General features: G+C 44.2%; 1 protein-coding gene across 2 annotated transcripts in view; it reads left to right on the forward strand.

Moving 5' to 3' along the window:
* Positions 1 to 316: 316 nt before the first annotated feature.
* The window catches only part of TEX10 (testis expressed 10), a 129,990-nt gene continuing 103,427 nt past the window's right edge, over positions 317 to 26,879 (forward strand). The window contains exons 1-4 of one of the 2 annotated variants that reach the window (XM_045004810.1): positions 317 to 527; positions 7,441 to 7,629; positions 9,671 to 10,380; positions 23,218 to 23,464. In XM_045004810.1, the coding sequence (XP_044860745.1) occupies positions 7,450 to 7,629; positions 9,671 to 10,380; positions 23,218 to 23,464 (1,137 nt within the window). In that variant the 5' untranslated portion in view covers positions 317 to 527; positions 7,441 to 7,449. Of the gene's footprint in view, positions 528 to 7,440; positions 7,630 to 9,670; positions 10,381 to 23,217; positions 23,465 to 26,879 lie in introns of those variants that run through there. The other variant, XM_045004809.1, reaches the window with a different exon arrangement.

A 26,879-nucleotide genomic window follows, 5' to 3' on the forward strand; every position in this document is an offset into this window, starting at 1 on the left:
GCGATGCTATGAAGCAGAAGTTCTGTACCACGTGTATGGTGACCCTGTGAATAAACCAGGTTTACATTTTTTTACATCGATTTTGCAAGAATTCTCCACAATCAATAACCGGTTCCAAGTGGAATCGGCTAATGCCCTAAGATGCCTGACGCCCCCGTCGTCCTTTCGGGCGCTTTTAGCCAGAGGACGTTTCCACGGAGCATCCCGGCATCGGACGCGGAACCTCGGGGAGTGACCGACGCAGCCGCTGGCCAGGGAGCCGCGCGCGCGCGCCACAGCGTCGCTCAAACACGGGCTGGGATTGGCCGGTGTCCCCGGGGAGAAGGGGCGGGGCGGGGAGCGGAGCTCTGGGCTCCGCCCGCTCCCGGCGCCTCCCAGACCTACGGGGGCGGCCGCTCTTCCCGCCCAGCTCCTCTCTATGGTCGCAGGTCCTAGCTCCCGCCCCCACGCCCGTTAGTCACGTGGGCAGCGGTTTCCGGCGGGGACTCGCCGCAGCGGGAGGCGGCGGACGGTCGCCGCGCGGGTCGGTGAGTGAGGTCCGCGCGCCCCCCCCCGCTCGGGGGGGAGACGCGAATCAGCCCCGCCCCGCCGCTGGGCCCTGTTCAGGGACACCGGGCATCTGCCGCCCGAGCCCCGCCCCCTCCTGCCGCGTGCTGCCGGGGGCGGTTACACCAGGGCCCCCGCGCCCTTTGTCTAGCCCGGGCTCAGCCCCCTCCCCCCCCCGGCGGAGCCCCGAAGAGCGGGGCGGGCGTGACACCGGGCAGCGCTGCCCCGGGGCCAGGGCGGACTCAGGCCCCCGCGAATCGGGAGTCGCGTCCGGCTGCTGAGGCGGGGCAGGGAACCCCCCGGGGCTGCTTCGCGTCACCGACAGCGACACCCCCGTGAGCGAGAGCGGGCCCCGCCTGTGCGCGCGTGGGGAGGCGGTGTGAGCTCCCCACGGGTGCTCCCCGAGGAGCGGAGCCTGGAAGCTGCCCTGGGCGGAGACCGCTGCTGCCCGCCCCCGGGGAGCTGGCAGGGCCGGGGCTCAGCTTTGGCGCTACCGGCGAGTGGAGTGTTTAAAGTAGTAACAACACTACAAGCCCGCCTCGCCGTGAGACGAGCTGCGCCCAGTCTCTGAGCTCTGACGCAGCGGCAGCAAGAGCTCAGCAGTAACTAACTGTCTGTAGTCGTCAGTCCCCGCACACGCACAACCAACCTCTCCCTTTTCCAGGACCCTCTACACTTACCCACGCACAATAGGATTCAGATTAAAGAACTGCATGTTTCGTCTGCTCCTGCTCTCATTCTCCTCCTTTTGCAGCAGTTGCTTTGCAGCGCCCAGGAGTTTCCATTGCAGTGTGAGCTGCTGCTCCATCTCTGGCGGTAGCGGGGTCCTAGCTCTTTAGAATGTGTTCAGGGCATAGTTAATGTTTTCTTGATCAGTGTGAGCATCATAAGGGACATATCGATTTTCTCAGTTTATAACTCAGCTAAACTTGAATGGAATTTCATGGGCTAAAGAAAAAGCACTTCTCTATCCTGTCTGCTTTCTTCCTGCCAAATTTCAAAGGTCTGTTTAGAACAATGGAGGTGTTAGTCTCTCAGAAAGGAGTCCTAACACTTTTGTAATGAAAAAGGATAAGCAGCCTAAATACAAGGGTTGCTATTAATTCCCCTGTAATATAGCTTTGAACATAGTGTGTACTATTTAACTATTTTTAATTTTTTAGCTTGCTATCTGCAGATCATTCATGCAGTTTTAAGGTGAATAGAAATATTCTGGGATGAATAAATTGTGGGAATCTCAATTGTAGTTGAGGGGGTAATTGCTGGATGTTTGAAAGAATGTCCATAGTTTGGGTGGCAGATCTAGTTTGATTATCAGTAAGGCTCTGTGTCTGTCACGGAGGTCATGGATTCTGGGACTTCTGCAGTGGCCTGTGCGGATGGCCCTGGAGCCACCTGAGCTGCTGCTGGGGCAGTCTCAGGCCGCTCCGCCTCCTGAACAGCAGGAGTTTTTTTGGGGGGGCTCAGGGTTGAGGTGTGGGGCAGTGCTTGCCTGGCACGTGCTCCTTGGAAGGCCAACAGGCACTCCCCTCCCTTAGCTACTAGCTCCACATGCTGTCTCTGCCTGCAGGCATTGCCCCCACAGCTCTCATTGGCCATGATTCCCAGCCAATGGTAGCTGCAGAACCTGGCCTTGGGGTGGAGCGGAGGCAGCACTAGGAGCTGGAGGTCACTGCTTACCATGAGCTGAGTAGGGAGCCTGCCCCAGGCCTGCCACGTTCCCCACACCAGCACCTGTGGTGCCCCCTGGGCCGTGACCCCCCTTGAGAACCCACAATGCCCCCCTGGGCTGTGACCCCCCTCGAGCACCTGCAGCACCCTGCCGGGCTGCACCCATAGTGTCCCCCAAGCCGCTCCCATCCCCCTCCCCAAGTTTTAGTCAAGGATATATAATAAAAGTCATGGACAGGTCACGGGCCATGACTTTTACTAAAAATACCTGTGACTAAAACACTGTCTCAATTATCAGCTATATAGGGTTTGGCCAAGTAGAGCACCTGAGACTACCTGTTTTCCTAGGCTTGTTGCAAATGATTGAGTTGGAAACAAAAGTTTCTACACTTCCTGTCCTGCTGCTCAGAAAACTGCATCAGCAGAAGTGGATTTGACCGATCTTACTGCAACAGGGGTATTAGAGCTCACCTTTTCATTGGATAAACTTTCATCAGATAAGTTTATGCCAGTAGCATACACTTTTCTCAAATTATCTATATAATGCAAAAACTTTTTAATGCATAGTTAAAAATCACAATTGGCCAAGTTACATGCTGTGGAAGCTTTTCTTTTGTGATTTTTAACTTGAAACCTTAATGTTGCATTCCTATACATTTAATTGCCTAGTTTTCTTTTAAAAGTTGGAATGGGAATGACCCCTACATATATGCACTTCCTTGTGGCATAGATACATTTCAGGTAAACTGGGTGTCTGTATGCCTACACGAGCAACAGATGTGCACTTCAAAGAGCCCACAGTTTATTGTGGATTCTTTCATGGTGGTGTCCACACAACGCACAGTCAACTGTGGAACTCCTTGCCAAAGGATATTGTGAAGGCCAAGACTAATAACAGGGTTCAAAAAAGAACTAGATAAGAATGGATAGGGATGGTGTCCCTAGCTTTTGTTTGCTGAGAATGAGCAACAGGAGATGGATTACTTGATGATTATCTGTTTTGTTCATTCCCTCTGGGGCACCTGGCATTGGCCACTGTCAGAAGACAGGATACTGGGTTAGATGGACCTTTGGTCTGACCCAGTATGGCCGTTATTATGTATTCACAAGAACTGCACTCCAGTTAGGGTGGAGAGATCCCAAGATGTGCTTGAGGACCTGCTCTCCACACAAAAATTTGAAGTTTCTGTCCTGGAGAATCTAGTGTATTGCTCCCTCTTGAAATCTGATTTATTTAATCTCTCCCCACTTAAAAAAAATGTAAAAGCTTATTTTTTCAGAGGTATTTTTAAGTTACTACCACAGTTGCTGTAGTGTTTTTTTGTTTTGTTTACTCACCTTGTTTATAAATTTGTTGAGGTTGGGATGTTCTTTTTATTAGATAATGAGAATTGTTTTGATGGTGGTAGCATTTTGCAATGGAGCAGTCCGGGAGGTGCTTTGTGAATAAAATTATTATTTATTTAGGGATCCAAAGTCTCGATTGTGAGTGTTATATAGTGATTAACATTCAAAAAACATTTGAGGAGTTGAGGGAGTAGAATGAGTTTGGTTGCCTGGCTATTTGAAAGAAGGGTTCAGGTTAGGAGGCAGCACTAAGGCAAACAGTTGTCTCCACATTTTGGAAAAAACTGCTCATTTAAATAGTATCTATGCGGCTTACAATTTAACATTTTCTTTTGCTGTATATGCTCAATCTTTCATTTTTATACAGTAGATCTCAGTTACAAATACCTTGGGAATGAAGGTTGTTCGTAACTCTGAACAAAATGTTATGGTTGTTCTTTCAAAACTTTACAACTTAACATTGACTTAATACAGCTTTAAAACTTTACTATGCAGAAGACAAATGCTGCATTCCCTTTATTTTTTTTAGTAGTTTACATTTAACCCAGTACTGTACTGGATTTCCTTTTTTTGTTTTTGTTTTTTGTCTCTGCTGCTGCTTGATTGGATACTTCTAGTTTCCCAAATGAGGTGTGTGATTAACCGGTCAGTTCATAACTCTGGTGTTTTGTAATTCTGAGGGTCTACTGTAATTTTATTTTGGAGCAATTTTTTGTCATTTAATAGAGCACGTATTAATTGAAAACTGTCAAGTTCACAGTTTCAAAGTTAATCTGTTTCTGAGTTATATTTTTTGTGGGTGTGAGGGAAGATAGTTTGCATTTTTCTTCAGTGCAAAGCATATATTTTATACCCATCTTCCACTCTCCTTCAGAAGTAACTTAATGGATTTTCCTCAAACTTAATCTCCTCTAGGATGGAGAACAAGCATAATATAATTCATCCCAAGGGATGTTTAAAAAAAAAAATTGTTGGTGAGTAAAAACAAGCTGTTCCAATGAGAGAAAAATTTGCACCATAACAGCAGTTGCAACCAGTTACTGCCGTATGGTTTGTGATTATATAATGGAAATTATATTGTAATGCATTTATGCATGCCCAGAGGCAGGTAAAGATGAGCTGAAAATCAAAAGCTTGTAAGATCTTAGGGTATGGCTACACTTGCAGCCGTACAGCGCTGCTGCGGGAGCGCTCCCGCAGCAGCGCTTTGAAGTGCGAGTGTGGTCGCAGCGCCAGCGCTGGGAGAGAGATCTCCCAGCGCTGCACATACTCCACCTCCCTGTGGGGATTATTTTACAGCGCTGGGAGCCGCGCTCACGCTGGTGCTTTGCAGCGCTGTAACTTGCTGCGCTCAGGGTGTGTTTTTTCACACCCCTGAGCGAGAAAGTTGCAGCGCTGTAAAGCGCCAGTGTAGCCAAGGTCTTAGAAGCAATATGGGTATAGATGCTGCCTGTTTGGTTTGGGACCAAAATGTAAGTTTTGTAAAGCCCTTTAACATGAATAGATTATTTTTTATTGAAAACAAGATTTGTATTTCAATATTCTCATATATTGCTGTGAAAACCTTACACAGCATTGAGCTAGTACATGAGAATTGAAAGTCCCAAACAAAAATGTAGCTTCTAAGTCTAGTATTAACTGTCCAAAAGAAATGAAATCTGTGTGGATGTGCTATTATTAACACAGGTAAGGGGTTTAAGAAAGATTGCCCTGATAGTATACATTTAAACATAAAGTTGCAGTCTTATCTTCTTTCCAAAAGAGAAAGTAATGTCTTCCGTAAACAGAGTTACAAGTGATGAATTTTGTTAAAAGTTTCTATATTTGGTCAGCAATACCCCAGCTTTCTTTAATTAAAAAAAATCCCTTTGGGTTTGTTAGTTTAATGGTGAATTTTTTGTTAGTATGTGTGTCAAGTTTCCCCAAAATCAATATAGATATGGAAAATTTATGGTGGCTGGTATTTTGCTTGTTCTGGTGGATACCACAACATTTATAGTCATGATTTCTCAGGTTCTTAAGGTAGTGGTTGTCAAATACAGGACTAATTCTTTACATTTAACTACAGCATTATGCATTTTCTGATTTTATAATCTTAAAAGCAAAACTTAAAAAATAAAGAAAAAAATTCTGAATTTCTAGATTGTAGATTAATATCTCAAACTGAATGTTAGATTAGTAGAAAATCTTTACTAAAATATTTGATTTTTTTTTTAAGTTATTGAGCCTTTTTAGAAGTTGAGGGATTCACTAAACTTTTGAGTACTTTTTTTGGCAAGGTCCAGTTACTTTTATCTAACCACTTAATGAACCCTGATATTTATATGTTTTTATTTCAGAAACTGAATATTATACTGGTATGAAGTCTGGGATTTGCTATAATATAATTATTGTTAAAGTTCGTCTTGGACTAGTGCAAAAAAAACCTGCTAAACTAACAATCCAGTGTAAGTTTTATGAACTCTTTGAACCGCCAGCATTAGACATGAGTACTACATACCACTGAATTTTGGAGGCACTCAGATTTCTAATGGTATAAATCATTATTTTTATCCCAGGAAGGCTGAGAGTTATTGGCCCTTAAAATCATATAATGGCATCTTGCTTTTTATTTTTCTGCTTCAATCCTGACATTTTAACTGCCACTGTCAGAACTCATTACAGCTAGAAATCAGTGCTTCATACAATCAGAAATCTTAGAAACAACTTTAATACACTATACCAGAGGAATCTGTTGGGTTGTGATATCAGCTGCTAAAATTCTGTTAGTCCTGAAGTGGAGGTATGTGCAGTAAGCAAGATTATCAGAATGTAGGAACCTTAAGGTGCAGTGTTTTGTGATTTGATAAAGCTAGAAGCAGTGTGTCAGTACAAATAAGTTAAAGCTGTGATTCTGAACTAAAAAGTGTCTCTAAAAATGGCATCATGGGGTTTCATTTTTTCTCATTGTGTACCTATGTTAGGAAAATTTATGAGCATTTTTTCCGTGCTGGTGCATCTGCATGGCTGCTAGTGACAGTACAAACTGTAACATAGACAGGGTACAGAGGATTTTTACCACCACATTGCCTACACCCTGTCTATCACTACAACTTCTGCTGTTGGTAGCAATGGTGCAGAAATGTTTATACACTTTCCTAGAGGAAAGCCAATATGACTTGACTTTTCAGTCTTTTTACCTTTGTTTTTATTTATTTTTTTCCTAATTACCATTGCTGCAAACTCAACCTGTGGTCTGAAAGTCAAGCAGCCAGTTTCTTTCCTTTTCAGTCACTGCATCAGTAATGGAAGTTTTGTAGGTCAGATTAGGGCCTCAATTAAACTTGTGCGATCTGATTGGATTATTTGTGGTGTTAGGATATGCAACTGGCTGGGATTTTCGGACTGATATACAAATGGAATAGAACCCTGCTCTCAGAGCTGTGTTGGCTCTGCAGTGCTAACATGAGTAAAAAGTAGTAAAAAATGTGCTGTTTGTTGGTAAAGTAAAGCAGATATCACTCTGAATGCAGGTAGGGAGCAGTTATACACCTCTACCTCGATATAACGCTGTCCTTGGGAGCCAAAAAATCTTACTGCGTTATAGGTGAAACCGCGTTATATCGAACTTGCTTTGATACACTGGAGTGTGCAGCCCCGCCCCCCCGGAGCACCGCTTTACATCCGTATTCGTGTTATATTGGGTCGCGTTATATCGAGGTAGAGGTGTATTGCTTAAGAAAGTGCCCTTTTAGGTAAGTCTTTTTCAGATATAGTCATACTTTAAGGAGCAATAAACTAGTCCAGAAGCCAGTTCTTGAGAAGAATAGACATTGTTTTACCTTAGGTTATTTGATTGCCTGGTATTTAATTAACATTTTGAACATCTCTCTACAGAACTTCAAAATGACTAAAAAGAGGAAACACCAAGAGGATTTTCAAAAGGTGAAGCTAAAAGTTGGAAAAAAGAAGCCTAGACTAGAAAATGCAACTGATACAAACTTCAAAACAAAGGCCATATATCTTCCTGAACAGCTTAAAGAGGATGGAATACTTCCCACAAACAATAGAAAACTTAGCATAAAGGTATGGTAAGGTAAAAGTTTCAGCAGTGATTGTAATATAGCTCATTTGATTGTTTGTTTGTTTTTAAAGTTGTATTTGTGCACTGTCCCACTGACCTTGACCAAATGCTGGACTATTGATACTTGTGTAGTTCAGTTAGTGGCTTGGGTCTTTGGATGAGCTAATAATCTAAGGCAGAGATTTTCAAAAATAGGAGCCGGATGTTAAATGTTGTTTAGGAAGCTTTAACTCAAGGCCCCTGTTTTTTAAAATCTTGGTGTTACATCATTAGTTTGTCCAGAGGCAAAAGTTTTCAAAAATAGACTCCTAAAGACATATTTAACTTTAGGTTCCTGTTTCTGAAAATTTTTATTTTCTTCATTTTTTCATCTGCTTGCCATCCCCTTTCTAAGTCCATCTGTTGCAACCTGAAAGGAACTGCACTTCCATGATCTATCAAAGGCATCTGCTTTTGGCTCCTGGCTCTTCAGAGGTCGTCTCTCTTAGGTAGGGATCTGTCTCTCTCTCTCCAAGAGTTTTTCCAGGCTGCAATGTTTCCCGCCTACACTGTGATTATCCCTAATAAGTCGGACCACCTAAGCAGGGCAGACTCTGCACATTGCTTTCTCTCCAAAGGCTATAAACAGCTGTAATTGCCAGCAGTACAGGGTACCACAGCTCTTTCTAAGCAAGTACGCTTGCTCTTAATGTGAAAGCATTACAGAGAAAGCATTAAAAACAATGAAGGAACCTACACATCTGCTAAAAAGCTTACCAGAGGTGATCCCAACTCCAACCTGGGGTACTGGTAGGTGTCAGTCCTTCGAAACACACAACTGGATTTTCCCCAGGGTTACAAGTTCATAACTATCTCAGATTCAGAACCAGAACTATTATGAGTAGTCAGTCTTTCCTTTATATAGCTTAGGCCTATTATCTTGATCTCATATAACAGGTGATCAGCAGGCAATGGCCACTCTTCAGGGCATAACTTCATAAGGCTGGGTTTTTGCATAACTGGAGGTAGGGAGTGATGGTGCAAAAATGTATTTGCATTGACCTCCCCTTAGATCAGTGGTGGGCAACCTGCAGGCCGCATGTGGCCCGTCAGGGTAATCCACTGGCAAGCTGCGAGACACTTTGTTTACATTGACAGTTGACAGGCACAGCTGCCTGCAGCTCCCAGTGGCCTCAGTTCACCGTTCTTGGCCAATGGGAGTGTGGGCAGCCATGCCTGCAAACAGTCAGTGTGAACAAACTGTCTCGCATCCTGCCAGTGGGTTACCTTGATGGGCCGCAGGTTGCCCACCACTGCCTTAAATAGTCCTCAGGGAATTGACCTCCCCTTAGATAATCCCCAGGAAAACCAGTTAACACTTTTTGTTCCAAAAGTCCATTCTTGTCTGACACATTATTCAATATAGTCCTTTTAACCAATACAGTCCAGCTCTTACATCTGTCATCTTTCCCCCTTCTAGAGGTTGCATACAGTTTAGGCCACAATAATTCATAAATGATTCATTTAATATATTGGAGCCCAGAGATACTTAAATTTAATTCAGTAAGTTCTCCAAAGTACAGCAGTTTTCTGCAATATAGCTGTCACACCATCTTCCTTTCCTTAACTCTAGCTCTCCCACTGGAGGAGATGAGGGGCCACCTTCAAGGAAGTAAGTCTGCTAGGGGTACCTTAAAAGCAGCTGTGCAGTCATAATTGACATACTCCAGCTCTACTCTTGCAAATCTGTATGAGAGAATCTTGCTTGCTATTATTAAGTCAGGAGGCACTCAGATGTTATGATTATGAAGATCATGTAAGTACCTAGATAGTAAACCATTAAATTATTGCATACTTCCCGTAATTAGGAGGGTAGGTGACTTGTTTGCTATTATGCTCTAAAAGAAAGTATTTTTGGATCTGAAGTTGTTAAGCTCTCGATACAGTCCATTAAAACAGTTTCTATACCTATTAAGCCTTTTAAGTACAGATTAATACTAGAAAATGGGTCAGTTTAAAGTTTTTGAAGGAATAACTAGTAAGTGCGTATCTCTCTTCTTGTAGGATCTGCTTTCACAGATGCATCACTATAGTGCTGGAGTTAAGCAAAGTGCTCTTCTTGGGCTCAAAGAACTGCTGTCCCAGTATCCGTTTATTATTGATGCACACCTTTCAAATATACTAAGTGAGGTGGCGGCTGTGTTTACAGACAAGGACTCTGGTGTCAGAGTAGCGGCAATCCGGCTCCTTCAATTCTTGGCTCCAAAAATCCGAGCTGAGCAGATTGCTCCATTTTTTCCTTTGGTAAGTGCCCACCTCTCCAGTGCCATGACTCACATCAGTGAAGGAATACAAGAGGATTCTTTAAAGGTCTTGGACATCTTGTTGGAAGAGTACCCAGTCCTCCTTACTAATCGCTGTAGTATATTGCTGAAGAATTTTGTAGAGCTTATTTCTCACCAGCAGTTGTCAAAAAACCTGAAAAGTAGAGAGAAAATATCCTGGATGCTGTCTGTTAACCCTAACCGCAGAATAACTTCACAGCAATGGAGGCTGAATGTACTGATCAGATTCAAGAAATTTCTCCAAGCATTGGTAGATGGTTCCAGTGGATCAGAAGATGATGAAGGAATCCAGGAGCAAAAGGAGAACTCCCAGTTCATGAGGAACTCAGTATGTATAAGCTGGAAGGAGCATGCCAGCAATCAGCAGCACATCCAGCTATATGAAAATGGTGGGTCACAACCACGGATCAATTCAGCATTCAGACTAAGGTGAGAAAAATGTTACTTGTCTGAGTTTTTAATTGAGTCAATTCTATATTTACAACTAAGCTGATATGAGACTGTTGTATGTTGTTGCTACTGAGGCACAGGTGTTCATTTTTGTCCTAGGACTCTAGCGAGATTTATATTAGATCATTCAGTGAGATGGGCTATTTTACCACAACAATTTGATCATGTTATGGAATATGAAAATATAGAAATATTGAGCTATTGATAACCATGCTCTATGTTCATTATGACTCTCTCAGTGGTATTTTTCATTAACTACAATTAAAATGGTCATTGAACACTTGTTACAAGTGGTATAAGTACAGGCCATCTTTCCAGTACATCTTCCGTGGAGATGGAACACCACAGCATTATTTTTTATGATGGGTACTGCATATAAATGGAGAGTGCGAAGGCAAATCCCTTTTTAGTAGAAGTTAAGTGTACTGGCACAGAGAGCATCTCATGCTTTTAGTGATGTGCATATTCTAATGTGATGTAGAAACATTAACTTTTTGAGCCTTCAAAATTCCTCAGTTTAAAAAAAGTGCTGATCACATGGCCTGAAGTTAACCTGTCTTGTCTGTAACTTTGATCTCTTCCCTTGAAAAATACATTGTATTCTTTTCTCCAATCTACGATTTCTTTGGCTGAACATAACATCTTTCATACTGTCTATTCTATAAATACTTCCTGGCTGTCTGAGGTGTACAACTATAAAACTATTTGGTATAATCACACAGATCACTTATTTTGAGATCACACACAGAATTGTCAGTGCACACATGCTTTTTATCAGATTACCAATTTTCTAAATCGGTTCACTTATAGATAAAATGTGATTTCTTGAAATATGATTTAATGTATGCTTACTAAAAAGAAATAGAAATAATAGAATAGATACTGAGAAATGGACTTAATTTTACATTTATGAAAAAAACCCACTTGTATATTTCTAATCCTCTTCCCTCATGACCCTCCCTACACTAGACAAAAAGCCTTGCTCCACTTTGTTCTTGCAATGCCTGTAAGACAATTTGCATCTACACACAAATGTCATCCTAGGCATTTTATATTTGTTGTAGCATTCATAGAACGAACTTCCTGAGAACAGTAATACCACTTAGGTAGCACCTTTCATCCATAGATCTCAAAGCAGTTTACAAATGAGGCAAGTAGCATTATCCCCATCTTATGGAGGGGGGAAACTAAAGCACAGAGCTGAAGTAACTTGCTCAAAGTCACGTAATAGACCAGTGACAGTTGTGAATAGAACCCAGGTCTCCTGAGTTGCAGTCCAGTGCTCTATCTACTATATATCTGACTGAACTACAGGAGCATATAATGTGTCTTCCCCTAGTGCATATTCAAAGGCACAGCTACTAGCTGGTCTTCCCATCTCCATTGCCATGTTTTACCTGTCACTGACTGTTCTGTGCTCCCTGCTGTAGGGGCAAATCAACAGGAAGCACCTTATTTGCAATGAGTACTGAGAATTCTATGAAGTTAACAATAATGTGCAGTTGATTGCCAGTATCCACTTCTGTGAGATAGCAAGTAAAGGAGTTCAGCAATCGTCTTGATTTCCAATAAAATCTGCTCCAGTAAAAACGTTGATTGAGCTGTAAGCTGGGCTAAGCCAATGAAAAGGCCCTGCTTGGATAATAGAGTGCAAGTCAATTCACATGGAGTCAGAACTAGCAGGTTTACATCAAGATGTGTCAGAGGCTTGCCAAATTGTGCACTGAATGCTGTCCATGCAGTGTGAGAGCTGAAGATGCATCATAACAAAGACTGAGAAGATAGCTGAACATGTGGTGCCAGCTGAACTAGCTGCTCTTTCTGTGAGGAGCTGGATTTCAATAAGGGATCCAGAGAGCCGCTTATGGTTATAGCAACTTGCCAAGAGGCTGATGTGAGCGAGCATGAGGAAGAACCAGCAGATTACCAAGAGGAGATGTTACCAGAATCTAAAGGATGACTGGCAAAGGAAGATGATGGCAACAAAGTCAAGTTATTGGGAAAAGAAGGGCCCTCCTCAAAAGGTATTGAGATGTATTTCATTTTATCACATTTGGTGGTTGTTTTTATTACATGCGCTGGGGGGTTGGGGGGACCTGGGGAGTGAGATAAATAGGACCAGTCCATCTTGTCTTATTGGCTACAGCCATGATTGTTAAGAGTGCAAGTTATCACTAGTAAGGGTAGAAGTAGTCTGGTTGCTGGAGATTGAAAATAGACGACTAGATAATAGTTCTCAACCAGGGGTCCAGGGCCCCTGGGGGGCAGTGAGTAGGTTTCTGGGAGTCCTCCAAGCAGGGCCAGTGTTACACTCACTGGGGCCCAAAGCAGAAAGCCAAAGCCCCACCATGCAGGACTGAAGCCTGGGGCCCTACCACCCAGGGCTAAAGCCAAAGCCTGAGCAACTCAGTTTCGTGGGTGGGGCTCCGTGCAATTGCCCTGCTTGCTAACCCATAATGCTGGCCCTGGCTTTTATATGCAGAAAAACAGTTGTGGCGCAGGTGGGCTGGTGAGTTTTTTTTTTTATAGCATTTTTTTTGGGGGGGGGAGCCTCAGAAAGAGAGGTTGAGAACGCCAGGACTACAGCGTAGAGCCCTTCTCCCTGACCACTTTTTCCTGCCCAAAATATCACATTAACCTGGAGACTCTTAATCCCTTCACCCCCAATTCCATCTCCTTTAGCCTGCAATCAGTTCTCAGGGCTTGTCTACACTTACATCAATCGCCGCAGCATTGATCCTCCAGTATCAGTGGTCGATTTAGCGGGTCTATTGTAGACCTAAATCGACTGCCAATCGCTCTCCCGTTGACTCCTGTACTCCACCTGATCGAGAAGAGTAAGGGGAGTCGACAGGTACCCCGCGGTAAGTAGATCTAAGCTATGTGGATGTGATTTACGCTATTCATGTAACTCAAATTGCGTAGCTTAGATAGACTTTTCCCTTTAGTGTAGACAAAGCCTCAGCCTTTGCTACTATTGTTGCTGCCAAGAAAGAAGTGACCTCTAATGGGAGGAAAGAGAAATGCCTGGGATTCCAGTGGCTCCTACTCTTCATGGACAGCCTCAAAATGGCAAACGTAAATGTTTAACACACACACAATATTAATGTCCACCAGAAAGCTACATCATCTTATTGCACTAAATCTTACTGGCAAAGTCAGTGGTCCAAGATGTGATTCATTGATATACTGCATTTATTACCCATGAGAGGAATCGACGCTGATAGTGCAAATAAATTTATCATGTATTTTAATCTGCTGCTGCTCTGACAGCAGGAGACAGCGAAATCTCTCAGGTGACTACACGTCTAGCTTTCTGACCAGCTTTCTTATCAAAATAGTCCTTGTCCTGGGCTTAAAAAACAATAACTTGCACATAGGGTGGGGGGAGAGAGGGGATATTAATTGCTGCTGTGTCTGGTACAGTTTGCTATTTTTATTTAAACAAAACAAAACCTCACAAGCCTCCAAACATACATACATACATACCCCATAACTGGAGTATTAGCTTTTAAACTAACTTATAACAGGCCCATGTTTGTTCCCTGTCTCTTCCTCCCAAGTGCTCCAGGCAAGAACTAAGCCTTTTTGCCTTAAAAAAAAAAAAAAAAAATTAAAAAAAAGCATACCTTGTCTTAGTGATTACCGAGTATTAATATCGCAGGTGGGCCCTGCAAAGCCCTATCTGCATACTGTTTAGCTTCATTCCAAAATTAGAACATTTGACCAGTTCAAAGCCATAATTTAATGTTCAAATTTGCCTTTTTCTGATTCTTCACTAGGTTCTACTGATACTTATGAAGTAGTAGTTGCACTGGATGAGGAATTGATTGGAATATCTCCTCTGCCTTCTGGATGCTTAGATGCCACTTTGTCCCACCAAATTCATTTTTTAGGCGATCAAGAGCAAAGAAATGAAATCCCCTGACATCTTGAACAAGGCGATGTCGAGAGGTGGGATCTTCTTTGAACTACAGTTGGAGCTAACGAGGAAAAATAAGCTGCAGCTGATTCAGGAGGAGGAGAAAATGAAGCTGCAGAGGAAGTTACATAACATAACATAAGATAAGAACGGGCGTACCGGGTCAGACCAAAGGTCCATCTAGCCCAGTATCTGTCTACCGACAGTGGCCAATGCCAGGTGCCCCAGAGGGAGTGAACCTAACAGGCAATGATCAAGTGATCTCTCTCCTGCCATCCATCTCCATCCTCTGACGAACAGAGGCTAGGGACACCAAGTTGAAAGAAAATAGATTGCAGGAGAAGACTGAGAAACTGAGAAGGACCAGGCAGGAGAATAAATGTAGCCTTAGATGTACATCAGGTGGATGAAGCTGGAAAGCTAAACCCAACTCATTTGCCAAATCATTAGGGCTTCTGTACTGCCATTGGCAATACTCCTCAAGGAGAGAAGCATACATATCAGCCTGATGTTGGTTTCAAACAGCTTTATACACTTCAAGTGACTCTTCCTTTTTGCCATTTACAATTTGCAAATGGCCCTCCTCTTGCCATGTGTCTCCACTAGACTCCCTTTACCCTCCCTCTGCTAGGCTTTCATCGTCCTCTTACTGCTCTGATGCCACAGATCAGTATTATGCACATCTATGGAATCTTTGTTCCTTGAGCTCCATCTTAATTTTTTGTTTTATTAGAATCTGTCTTATTTATTGATTAAACAGTCTACATTTTTATTAGAAATTATTTGAATGCCTAATAGAGACATAGTACAAAAATGCTTGGTAAATAGTGCTTTTACCACCCAGTCCCTTTGCATCCAAGTGTCATATAATAACTACCTTGTACAAGGTAAACAAGCTGAATTGTTACAGTAGAAGTTTTTCCTGGCTATCTTAGCATTAAAATATATTGTAAGCACTATACATTAGCAAAGTGGTTAACAATTTCACTGACATGAAACACTCATAGCTCCCATATCCCTGTATAGGAAAGTATACTGCAGTAGTCAAATGTCAACTTTACAGACTACCCTAATCTTTGTGCACTATAGCTTTTGTTGGCTGTGGAGGTCTGTTTACTCCTCTTTTGCCACTGAAGTTGCACATATTGGTTGAGCATATCCTGGATCGTACTAGTTTTTCTTTAAATGGCAGTTATGCTGGACTCCTGCCTACGAGTTTCAGCAGCTGAGTACAGTATCTCTTTGTGCTTTCACAGTTCAGTCTATCTTGCTTTCACAAATGTGGTGAAAACTCAGGCTACTGAAACAAGTGGATGTATTCAGTCAGTGTTGTCATTACAGTTTAGTGGGAACCTTGAGGAGCTTGCTTTCAGGTTTTTCAAGGGCACATTGATCTACCATTCAGTGCTTGGTGCTGTGGTAATTAAAGCAATTTGTCTCCATAATATGAGTAAAATTCAACTGCAGGCTAGGCTTTGCAGAGAGATTGTAAAGTGTTATTTCTCACTGAGAAGTAAGTTTTCCAGCCAATTATTGTCATTCCAGAATCCCAGCACAATGTAATAGTGTCCCTGCACAGTGTCCATACCACAACCATATCCTACTATTTGAATAAGGCTCAGGTCCAGAAACTAGACAGAGCTTAATGTGAGGTTGCTTGTCCTGGGTCTTCTGTTGGAGTTCCTCTTGGTGTGCTAGGTACTGTCATACATACTTTGCTCATTGATTGTAATCTAAAGGTCTATAATCTAAAAGTGGAATAATAATGAATTCCACCCACCACTGTTTGACCCTCCTCCTCAGTGTGACCTTTCCATAGCAGCCAAACATAGGACATTTATTCCAATGTTGTAAACTGGGACAGCTCCTCTAAGGAGAAGTTTATGCCATCAGTGGTGATAAGAGGAATACTGAAGATATGTCTACACTTAAGCTGCTACAGCTGCAGTGCTTCAGTGTAGACACTCACTACAGTGACGGGAGGGGTTCTCCTGTTGCTGAAGTTAATCCACCTCTCTGACAGGCAATAGCTAGGTCAAGAGAAGGTTCTAGTGCTGTCAACACCAGGGATTACGTCAGTATAGCTACATCTCTCGGAGGGTGGATTATTCACACCCCTGAGAGACAAAGCTGTGCCAATGTAAATTTCTGGTGTAGACTAGCTATGAGATGCTTACACAAGATTCACGTATTCTAACTATGTTCTTATGTGGGGGGAGGGATAGCTCAGTGTTTTGAGCATTGGCCTACTAAACCCAGGGTTGTGAGTTCAATCCTTGAGGGGGCCATTTAGGGATCTGGGGCAAAAATCTGTCTGGGGATTGGTCCTGCTTTGGACCTCCTGAGGTCCTTTCCCACCCTGATATGCTATGAAACTTCTTTGGACCCCGTTACTAAGTTCTTTAAGCTCCCACAACCATTTTGGAAGTGTTCTGGGAATGGTAGATAGGTGCTTTTGTAGTTTCAAATACCTTCGGAAACAAATGCAGTGTTTTAAGCAGTGTTCTGTAGACATAATTAAATTGTGCAAATAAACGTGATGTAACCAGCTTTTTCATGTAATCACTATTGCTGCAGTGCTTCACTCTGAGTTTCTTAGTTGCAAAGAAAGATCCTCTGGTGGTGCCTCTAATGCTTCTGCAAATAATGTTCCTAAGGCCTGGTCTACACTAGGACTTTAATTCGAATTTAGCAGCGTTAATTCGAATTAACCGTGCACCCGTCCACACCAGGAAGCCATTTAATTCGACCTAGAGGGCTCTTTAGTTCGAATTCGGTACTCCACCCCGACGAGGGGAGTAGCGCTAAATTCGACATGGCTATGTCGAATTAGGCTAGGTGTGGATGCAAATCGAACTTACTAGCTCCGGGAGCTATCCCACACTGCACCACTCTGTTGACGCTCTGGACAGCAGTCCGAGCTCAGATGTTCTGATCAGCCATACAGGAAAAGCACAGGGAAAATTTGAATTCCTTTTCCTGTCTGGCCAGTTTGAATCTCATTTCCTGTGTGGATGTCGTGGCGAGCTCGGCAGCACTGGCAGCGATGCAGAGCTCTCCAGCAGAGGAGTCCATGCAATCTCAGAATAGAAAGAGGGCCCCAGCATGGACTGACCGGGAAGTCTTGGATCTGATCGCTGTGTGGGGCGATGAGTCTGTGCTTTCGGAGCTGCGCTCCAAAAAACGGAATGCAAAGACCTACGAGAAGGTCTCCAAAGCCATGGCACTCAGAGGATACAGCCGGGATGCAACGCAGTGCCGCGTGAAAATCAAGGACCTGAGACAAGGCTACCAAAAAATCAAAGCGGCAAACGGACGCTCCGGAGCCCAGCCCCAGACATGCCGCTTCTACGAGGCACTGCATGCCATTCTCGGTGGGTCTGCCACCACTGCCCCACCAGTGACCGTGGACTCTGAGGATGGGATAGTGTCGAGGGGCAGTTTCTTGGCGATGTTCGCCAATGGGGAAGATGAGGAAGGGTTTGTGGAGGACGAGGCAGGCGACAGTGGTTACAATACTGCTTTCCCCGACAGCCAGGATCTCTTCATCACCCTCACAGAGATCCCCTACCAACCCTCCCCGGCCGTTAACCCGGACTCCGAATCGGGAAGGATCAGTCGGTAAGTGCTATAAACATGTAAACATTTATTTTTTAACAAAACAGGAATAAAAACTATATGAAAAGAAGGTCAATGCATATAGGGATCGAACAGAAATCCTCTTGGGACAGTTCTACGAAGCTCTCGGAGAGGTACTCGAAAAGCCTCCGCAGGAGGTTCCTGGGGAGAGGTGCCTTGTTGGGTGCTCCGTGGAAGCACACTCTTCCGCGCCAGGCCATCCTGAGGTATAATGGGAGCATTGCCTCGACCAGCATCGCAGCATAGGGCCCTGGTCTGTGCAGGGATTCACGCAGCATGCGCTCTCTGTTTCTCCTGGAGACCCGCCTCAGGGTGATCTCGCTCGGCGACTGCTGCATCTAATTAGGGGAATTACTTTAATGTTACTATTGTGAATGCTTGACTTTTCCTTTGCATAACAATGACCGTCGTTTAACAGCCACGTGTTGGAGGCTGCAGAGGAAAAGCATACAGGGATCTTTCCCGGGGACAGCCGCGAGGGGCTGGAACAGGGTCAGACTTTATGCTTTCCAGATTGCCTGCAGCAGGAGGGCACTGCTATCCATTAACTGTTAAGCAGCCTAAAGTTTACGGCTTACCAGGCCTGGCTGCTACACGGATTCTGCTGTCCTGCCCCACTTGTCCGATCTCCAGTGCAAGACCCCAGGCAATGAAAGCGAATGCCAGAAATTCGAACTTGTCCTGAGAGCACATGAGATTAGGTGCCCTGTATGGTCTTGTTCACAGAAACTGAGTAGACTGTGTTCAGTGTTCGCAAACATGTATCTTTGGAAGGAAATCACTTCCTTTTTCCCATCACACAGCTGCGGCTCTTTCCCGAACTGCCCCGGCATCCCCCTCACAGAGGCTGGCGCAGATTAGGCGGCGAAAGAAAAAGACTCGGGACGAGATGTTCGCTGAACTGATGGCCTGCTCCAGAGCCGAGGCAGCCCAGCAGAGCCAGTGGAGGGAGACCCTCTCTCAGCAGCAGCGCTCACACAGCGAACGGGAGGACAGGTGGCGGCAGAAAGACCAGCAGGCGACTCAAACGCTGCTTGGACTAATGAGGGAGCAAACGGACACGCTCCGGCGCCTTGTGGATGTTCTGCAGGACCGCAGGCAGGAGCAGAGAGCCCCCCTGAACTGTATCTGCAACCGCCCTCCCCCGCCACAAAGTCCTGTCCCCCCTCACCCAAAATCACAAGAAGGAGGGGCGCTAGGGGCCGTGAAAACTGTCACTCCACCCCAGCAGAGCGCTCATGTACCAAACAGCTCTCATTCCCTAAAGTATGAGAATTGCTTGCCTTCCTGGCTCACCCGATCCCAAATCCCAGTTTCATCCCCCAACTGTGTAGTTGAGTATTAAAAATAGTTTGCTGTTCATTACTGTTTCCGTCATGTTTCTTTGCAGAAGACTTTGTGTGAAGGGGGGGGGAGGGGTTTGTTAATTGCATAGGACAGCCACCATTAACAGGGTACAGACATGGGGGCAGGATCAACAGCAGGTCACACACAGAGTGCAGTCACTAGGCACCCGGGTCACTCTGCGAGGTGTCTGCTGCCACAGGTCAGTCTGGGAGGTGTATGTTTCCCCAGGGTCCGAGCGCCTGGCATCCACAAATGGCAAGGCAGGCTGCCCTTACCATGCCTTTCCACTCTAGCCATGAACCTCTCCGATGCCCTGAGCCCCAGCCAGAGCCATCATCCCCCCACACCTACTCACCCTTCCCACACACCCCTCACCCCTTCCTGCAAACCCACCCCTTCCTGCACACCCTCCGGTAACCGTCCTCCCCCCAGAGACCGCTGTAGGAGCAGGAGCCTGTCAGTCCTCGAGTGTAGAAGCGGTCTGTACATCACTGCACACCGTACCCACCACAGTCTGCGTCCCTGTTGGAACCCTTGAACGAGAATTCGTTAGTAAAGAAAACTTTGTTAATTAAAAATGTTCCAATAACTTTATTTTTAAACATCTGTTGGAAGGGGGGAAACCTGGTGAACGGGGTATGTAACCGCTGAAAAAAGTCAATAGTAACTGAAACAGGGGCAGGTTCAGCTTCTCTGTAAAGATACTGGACAGTCATAGGTTACCCTGCTCTCTGAGGAACCTAGCTTTCAAAGCCTCCCGGATGCACAGCGCTTCCTGCTGGGCTCTTCTAATCGCACGGGTGTCTGGCTGAGCGTAATCAGCAGCCATGCGATTTGCCTCAACCTCCCATCCCGCCATAAAGGTCTCCCCCTTGCTCTCACAGAGATTGTGGAGCACACAGCAAGCTGCAATAACAATGGGGATATTGGTTTCGCTGAGATCCGAGCGAGTCAGTAAGCTCCTCCATCTCCCCTTGAGACGTCCGAAAGCACACTCCACCACCATTCTGCACTTGCTCAGCCGGTAGTTGAAGAGCTCCTTGTCACTGTCCAGGGCGCCTGTATAGGGCTTCATGAGCCAGGGCATTAGCGGGTAGGCTGGGTCCCCGAGGATCACTGTAGGCATCTCCACATCCCCAACACTTACTTTGTGGTCCGGGAAGAAACCACCTTCCTGCAGGCGTCTAAACAGACCAGAGTTCCTGAACACACGCGCATCATGAACCTTGCCCGGCCACCCGACGTAGATGTTGGTAAAACGTCCCCTATGGTCCACCAGTGCTTGCAGCACCATTGAAAAGTAGCCCTTTCGGTTAATATACTGGCTGGCCTGGTGGGCCGGTCCCAGGATAGGGATGTGAGTGCCATCTATAGCCCCACCGCAGTTTGGGAATCCCATCGCGGCGAAGCCATCTATGACGACCTGGACGTTTCCCAGGGTCACCACCTTTGAGAGCAGTAGGTCAACGATTGCGTGGGCTACTTGCATCACAGCAACCCCCACGGTAGATTTGCCCACGCCAAAGTGGTTCGCTACTGCCCGGTAGCTGTCTGGCGTTGCAAGTTTCCAGAGGGCTATGGCCACTCGCTTCTGCACACTCAGGGCTGCTCGCATCCGGGTGTCCTGGCGCTTCAGGGCAGGGGACAGCAAGTCACACAGTTCAAGGAAAGTGCCCGTACGCATCCTGAAGTTTCGCAGCCACTGTGATTCATCCCAGACCTGCAGCACTATGCAGTCCCACCAGTCCGTGCTTGTTTCCCGGGCCCAGAATCGCCGTCCCATAGCATGAACATGACCCATTGCCACCATGATCTCCGCGGCGCGGGATCCCGTGCTTTGTGAGAGGTCTGTGCCACTCTCACACTTCATGTCCTCACCGCGCTGCCGGAGCCTCCTCGCCCTATTTCTCAGCAGCTGACTGTGGAAGAGGTGTTCGATAAGGTGCGAGGAGTTGACAACGGCCATAAGTGCAGCGATGATCGCAGCGGGCTCCATGCTCGCAGTGCTGTGGCGTCCGCGCTGTCACTGACCAGAAAAGTGCGCGAACAGAGTTCCCGCCGGTGCTTTCAAGGAGAGAGGGCGGGAGTGACGGTTGAATGACGACAGTTACCCAAAACCACCCTCGACACATTTTTCCCCCAGAATGCATTGGGGGCTCTACCCAGCATTCCAATGGGAAGCGGGGACTGCGGGAACTGTGGGATAGCTGTCCAGAATGCACCGCTTCCAATGTCGACGCTTGCCCTGTTAGTGTGGACTCACAAAGTCGAATTAGTGTCCTTAGTGTGGATACACAAATTCGAATTCATCAGGTCGAATCCACAAATTCGACCTAAGTTAAATCGAACTACTCTTGTAGTGTAGACATACCCTTAGAAATAAAAGGAAACAGACGTGGATTGTTAATTTTACTCTTGTGGATCTAAGCGCTGTGGGAAGTGGCACTTGAAAGTCTTGGTGGGAGATTCCCTTCAACCTTCCAGGGGAAAAAATGGGAAAAACCTAAAAAATATAATTTCCCTCTTCTGCCTTGGGTGGAAAAAAATGCAAACAGGATATTTTGCCCTGAAAAATACTGCATCTCTTATGTAGCTGGTTGAGGAAAAAACCAAGCCACAGTAACGTGATTGCAAGCCCTATTGGATGTTGTTATGTACAGGGGTTCTAAAGATTTTGACACACGCTAAATTTCCTCTTTCTTGGCTTCTTTCTCTGTCTGCCTCTCTCCTTGCGTGGGTATTTTTCACTGTTCTTTCTCTTCCCTCACCTTGCCCTTGCTGCTGAGAGGGAGCGTGCACTATTTCTAACCCCTTGTTTTTTTCCCTTTGTGTCTCACTGTGCCTGTCCCGTCCTGTCCGCCGTCGTTGTCCTCCCCCCCCGCCCCCGAATCATGCCTGGTAATACACAGTTATTTTGGAGCAGTAACTTTAAAAGATTTCAATCTGCTGTTCCTGTTTAGTACATGCTGTGGGTTGTGCCATAGGCAAGCCTTCTCTGCAGAGTTTGGCTAATTATAGAGTTTTGAAATTACAAACGTGGCCAGGGCAAGTATTTTTTTTTTCAAACTGTCATAAGTTATTTATCTGTATTGGGTGCACTTGAAAGTTTGAGATTCTAGAGAGATGACCAATTATAATGTTAGTCCCCATAGTTAAAATTGGGAACATCACTGCAGCTGGAATGAAGTGAGCCCACTGTGTATCAAGTCTAATGTACACAAGTTAAGATTTATAATGGAAATTGCTTGTCAAGTGGGTTGAAAACCAGACTGATCATGGTATACGGTGTCCAGAATCATAGGCTGAGGGTATTATTGCCCTCCAGAGAGTACTCTTTCAGGGGGAAGATAAAACATGTTGCCTGTAATGTGTTTTTGTTAACCCATGAACCCTTTTACTATCCTGGTTCTTCTGAGATTGCTCTGTTTTAGGAGCTTTGTAATTTTAAAATATTTACTGGTTCTCGTTTATGGGTGCATAACTCCCACTGAATTCCACAAAAGTTGCATGAATGTGTCTGAGGGAAGAATCTGGCCCCCTTTGTAGTGCATATAGATCTTTTAGAGTAAAGAGAGAGGGTGTTAAGGGAAAATGCCCTTGGATTTTCTGGCTCACCTAGGAAAGAGAGAGAATATGTGGGACATAGTTTTTCTTTTTGAATCTGTTATGCTAAAATTATACCATTTCACTTTCTTGATCGTTTTATTCTAATAATTTTATTTTCACATTGATCTGTAGTGGTCAATTGCCAATTGTTACTCTCTACAAGAACAAAGCATGTAAAACTGGCTGAAGCATAAAGGGGTTCTGAAATCATATTGTGCAAATACAGTGCAATGAAGGTGCTCCCCTTCTCTTTTTAATGTAAAATTTCTCTTTATCTCTGATTTTTTGCTTCTGTGGTTTAGGTCCCTGGTAAGCGTGACAGACAGTGTGGAAAAAGGCCTGTCTTCTGCTGAAAATTTAAAAGGGTTTATTGAGATAATAATTCCATTATTGATTGAGTGCTGGATTGAAGCGTCTCCTGCACAACTTGCTGCTCCCATTCTTGGAAATCTTTTGGAACCTGAATCTCAACAGCTAATGCAGCAAGTGCTTAGTATCATATACTTGCTGTGGAAACTCACAAAGCAACATGATGAAACACACAAAATGGTAAGAGAAAAGAGTAATGTGATCTACAGTTTAAGCACATAAGTTAAATTTGCTCTGCCTATAAATTGGTGACTCTTCATGATAAAAGTGAGGAAAATAGTTTTTAAAATAATGGAAATAAAAATTTAGTCCCAAGTCTTCAACGTGATCTTATGGAAGTATGAGTTTGAACTTTCTCAGATCCTTTAATCAAGAAAAGTAGCTATCAAACTGAGGTCTTTCGACCACCATTAATTTACAGAGTCTTTCCTGACACTCTGCAGGACAAAAAGTTTTGAGATCTAAGCAGTGGAAGATTGGATTGTTGGGAAAGTATGTGGTTCTGTGAGAGCATCTTTGATTCTCCAACTTTTCATTCTGCAGACCACTCTGTAGGATAGTGAATCATTTTTCTGAGCTGTAGTAATCTTGAGAAGCTGGAGAGACTTCATTATAGAAAACAAGGTCTCAGGGAGCCACAGAATAATTATGGTGTGAGGTCCATATGTTGCTTTCCAGTATTTGCATAGTGATGTCATGACTCTGTGTATGAAGACAATCAAAACTACAACAAAAATATTGCAAAACAATGTTGAAATGTCTTGCCTTCCTTATTTGTGCCTCTGTGCCTGTTCACCAAAATAACTCCTTTTTTACTTCTGCTACACACCTCTAGATTCTGTAGCATGGTATAAGGATGTCACTGTTTCCATTCTCTCTTCCCCTTTTGGCTGCTGGAAGGGATGGGAAGGGATATCTTGGCAATTCCTTTCCTAACATCTTTGTAAGAGAGTGCAGATTGATTTGCTGAGCACTCTCTGTGCTGCTGTATGTTCCAGGCAGCATGGTAGATGTGTGTCTTTGATCAGCTATTTTGCTCCTGAGATCAAATGGAGTTGGAGTTGCTCTTGTTGAAACCATGGACTTCTAGAGATGTACAAGATGAGTAACAATGCTGTAAAAAGTGTGTATGTAGTATGTATGTGTATATATTACCATCTTCTGTACATGTCGTAGTTCAGGGCAGCCGCACCTGTATTTCCCCTCTATGGGCAAGGCACCTATTCTCAGGGCACCTATTCTCAGGTTACTGGCTCCCCAGCTGTCATCTCTTGGGCAGAGACACATGCCTCTCTCATTCCTGACCTAGGTATTTCCAGGCTTCACAGTTCCTTGCCTACACTGACTTCCCCAACAAAGTCAGACTGACTAAGCAGGCCTGCTCTGCTTTTCTCCTCAGAGGCTATAAATGATGTAAATGCCGCAGTGATAATTTACCACACAGGTCTTTCTAATCAAGTAAGTGTTTTTCTTAAGAAAAAGGATTATAGAGGAATCATACTGAAAACAATAAAATCATCTGCATGCATGCAGACAAGCTTACTAGTGTAGTAAGATGAGGCCCTGAAACATAAACTCTTGTGTCAGAAGCCCAGTCTAAGGCCTGAAGCCTGAACCAAAGTACTTCCAGGCATTGCTAAGCAAAAGCTGGGCTGTGAACCAGAGGCAGGCCTCACTCACAGAAGTTGGCAAGAAAGAAGGTTGTTAGAATCAGGTGCATTCACATATAAGTGCTAATAAGAGGAACTTGTGCCAAGATGGCACCTGGACATCCCGATACAAGGACACTCCACAGACATAACAAGGAACAGGCAGGTGCATCTTAAAGACAGGGTCAAAAGGACAGCATGACAGATAGATCTGTTTGTTTGAAACAACATGATCAAAGGGGAAGACAGCACCCTAATGAGCCAAGGGGCTGTACCTCAATACATCAGTAGGGATGCGTAATCTGTCCTGTAACAGTATAAAAATAGGTCCTGGAGTGCGCATCTTTGTCTGGCCTAGGGGGCAGTGGAAAGTCCTGCCACTGACTGAGCCGGTCCATTGCCAGGGGGCACAAATTTGTAGTATGTCTTGTAGAGTCTAGGGGAAACTATTACTGTGCTTCGTTTGACAATAAACCTGGATCGGGTTCCTTCGTACCTTACTAGAGTCTGTGGTCTTTGGGGGTTCTCTTGGGGTCTGCTGTGTCATCTATCTGCGCAAAACTGGGGCAGCACACAGAGGGAACATGCATGCAGCCGACTGTTATCATCGAACAAGAGTAGGGCACCACACCGGTAGCTACTGCCAACAACTAGATATTACCTCAACTCCAGCAAGTGCTCTGGCTGGTGACCAGTCCTTCAAATCCCATCAAGGTTTTTTTGTTTTTTTTTGTTAAAAGTTCAAACTTGTAGTGAGCTCAGAACAAGCACACTCATGAATCTGTGTGTCACTGTCTTATCCAGTTTTGGCCTCTGATCTTGTCCTCCTGTAGAACGTGATCACCGGACACTGAGTTTGTCCTCAGGATGCAGCTTTGAAAGGTTAGGTCCAGAGGAGAAAACTTACCTCTCCCAAGTATTTCCTAGGAATCCCACTTAAATTTGTCTAGCATGTTATTTTAAAGAGATCTTTGAAGCTTATAACACTTTTCAGGGTTTACATTAGCCATGTCTCTTCTTTAGAGATGTTACATACAATCCCATAATAATACATATTTATTTGTATTTTGAATACAGTGAACTCCTAAGATCATGAAACTTAATTCAGTAAGGTTTGACCGGAATATTGTAGGAAATTCCCATATCTGTCTCAATACTTAATGTTTTATTATGTTACATTGTGAGATTTTCCACAATATGAAGGAAGTTGAAAATAATAGTTTTATCTTCAATTACAGTCGGTACCCTTGTTACAAATTGCAATATAAAACTGCTTTCAGGGGTTAGTTTGTTTTAAATTACACAGGGTTGAAACTAGCCAACAAACTTGTTAATTTTAATTATTTTTTCTTCTGTAAAATACTATCATTAATCATAATGTTTTTATTCAGATCATTGTCTGTCTGAAGGACTCTCTGAATTGACACAACAATGTCCATGGGATTGATTTTCATTCTTAACTAATACTGCATCTTAGTTAATATGTGAAGGATCTAACAATAAAAGAGCTATGCTGCATTTCTCTTTCAAGAACTCAATTATACTAGCTTTCTTATGGTTGCAGTGGTCATGCCAATACCATGATGTTGGCAATAGTATAAAAAACTAGATAGATGAAACTGTTGATGTTATGTCTCCCTATTTTCAAGTGTTTAAAACTTCCGTGAAAACTTACCTTTGGGGCAGAAACATTTCAGAACTTGAGGATATTACATTTTGTATTTTTTTAAATTCTTTTAACTCATGGAGTCAGAATGAGAAATGCCCTTTTTTCTTTACATATTAAACCCATGCAAATGACTGAATTTTGGAAGCTGAAACTTTGCATGTAAATAGTCCTTGAAAAGTGGTGCTTTGGAGAAATGGTGAAAGTGCAGAGAAGAACCACAAAAATGATTCGCGGCAGGGCTGGGAAAAATGCCTTCCAGTGAAATTAAAGGAGCTTT

This window comes from Mauremys mutica, chromosome 2, assembly GCF_020497125.1.
Source record: "Mauremys mutica isolate MM-2020 ecotype Southern chromosome 2, ASM2049712v1, whole genome shotgun sequence".
NCBI classification, from domain to species: domain Eukaryota; kingdom Metazoa; phylum Chordata; order Testudines; family Geoemydidae; genus Mauremys; species Mauremys mutica.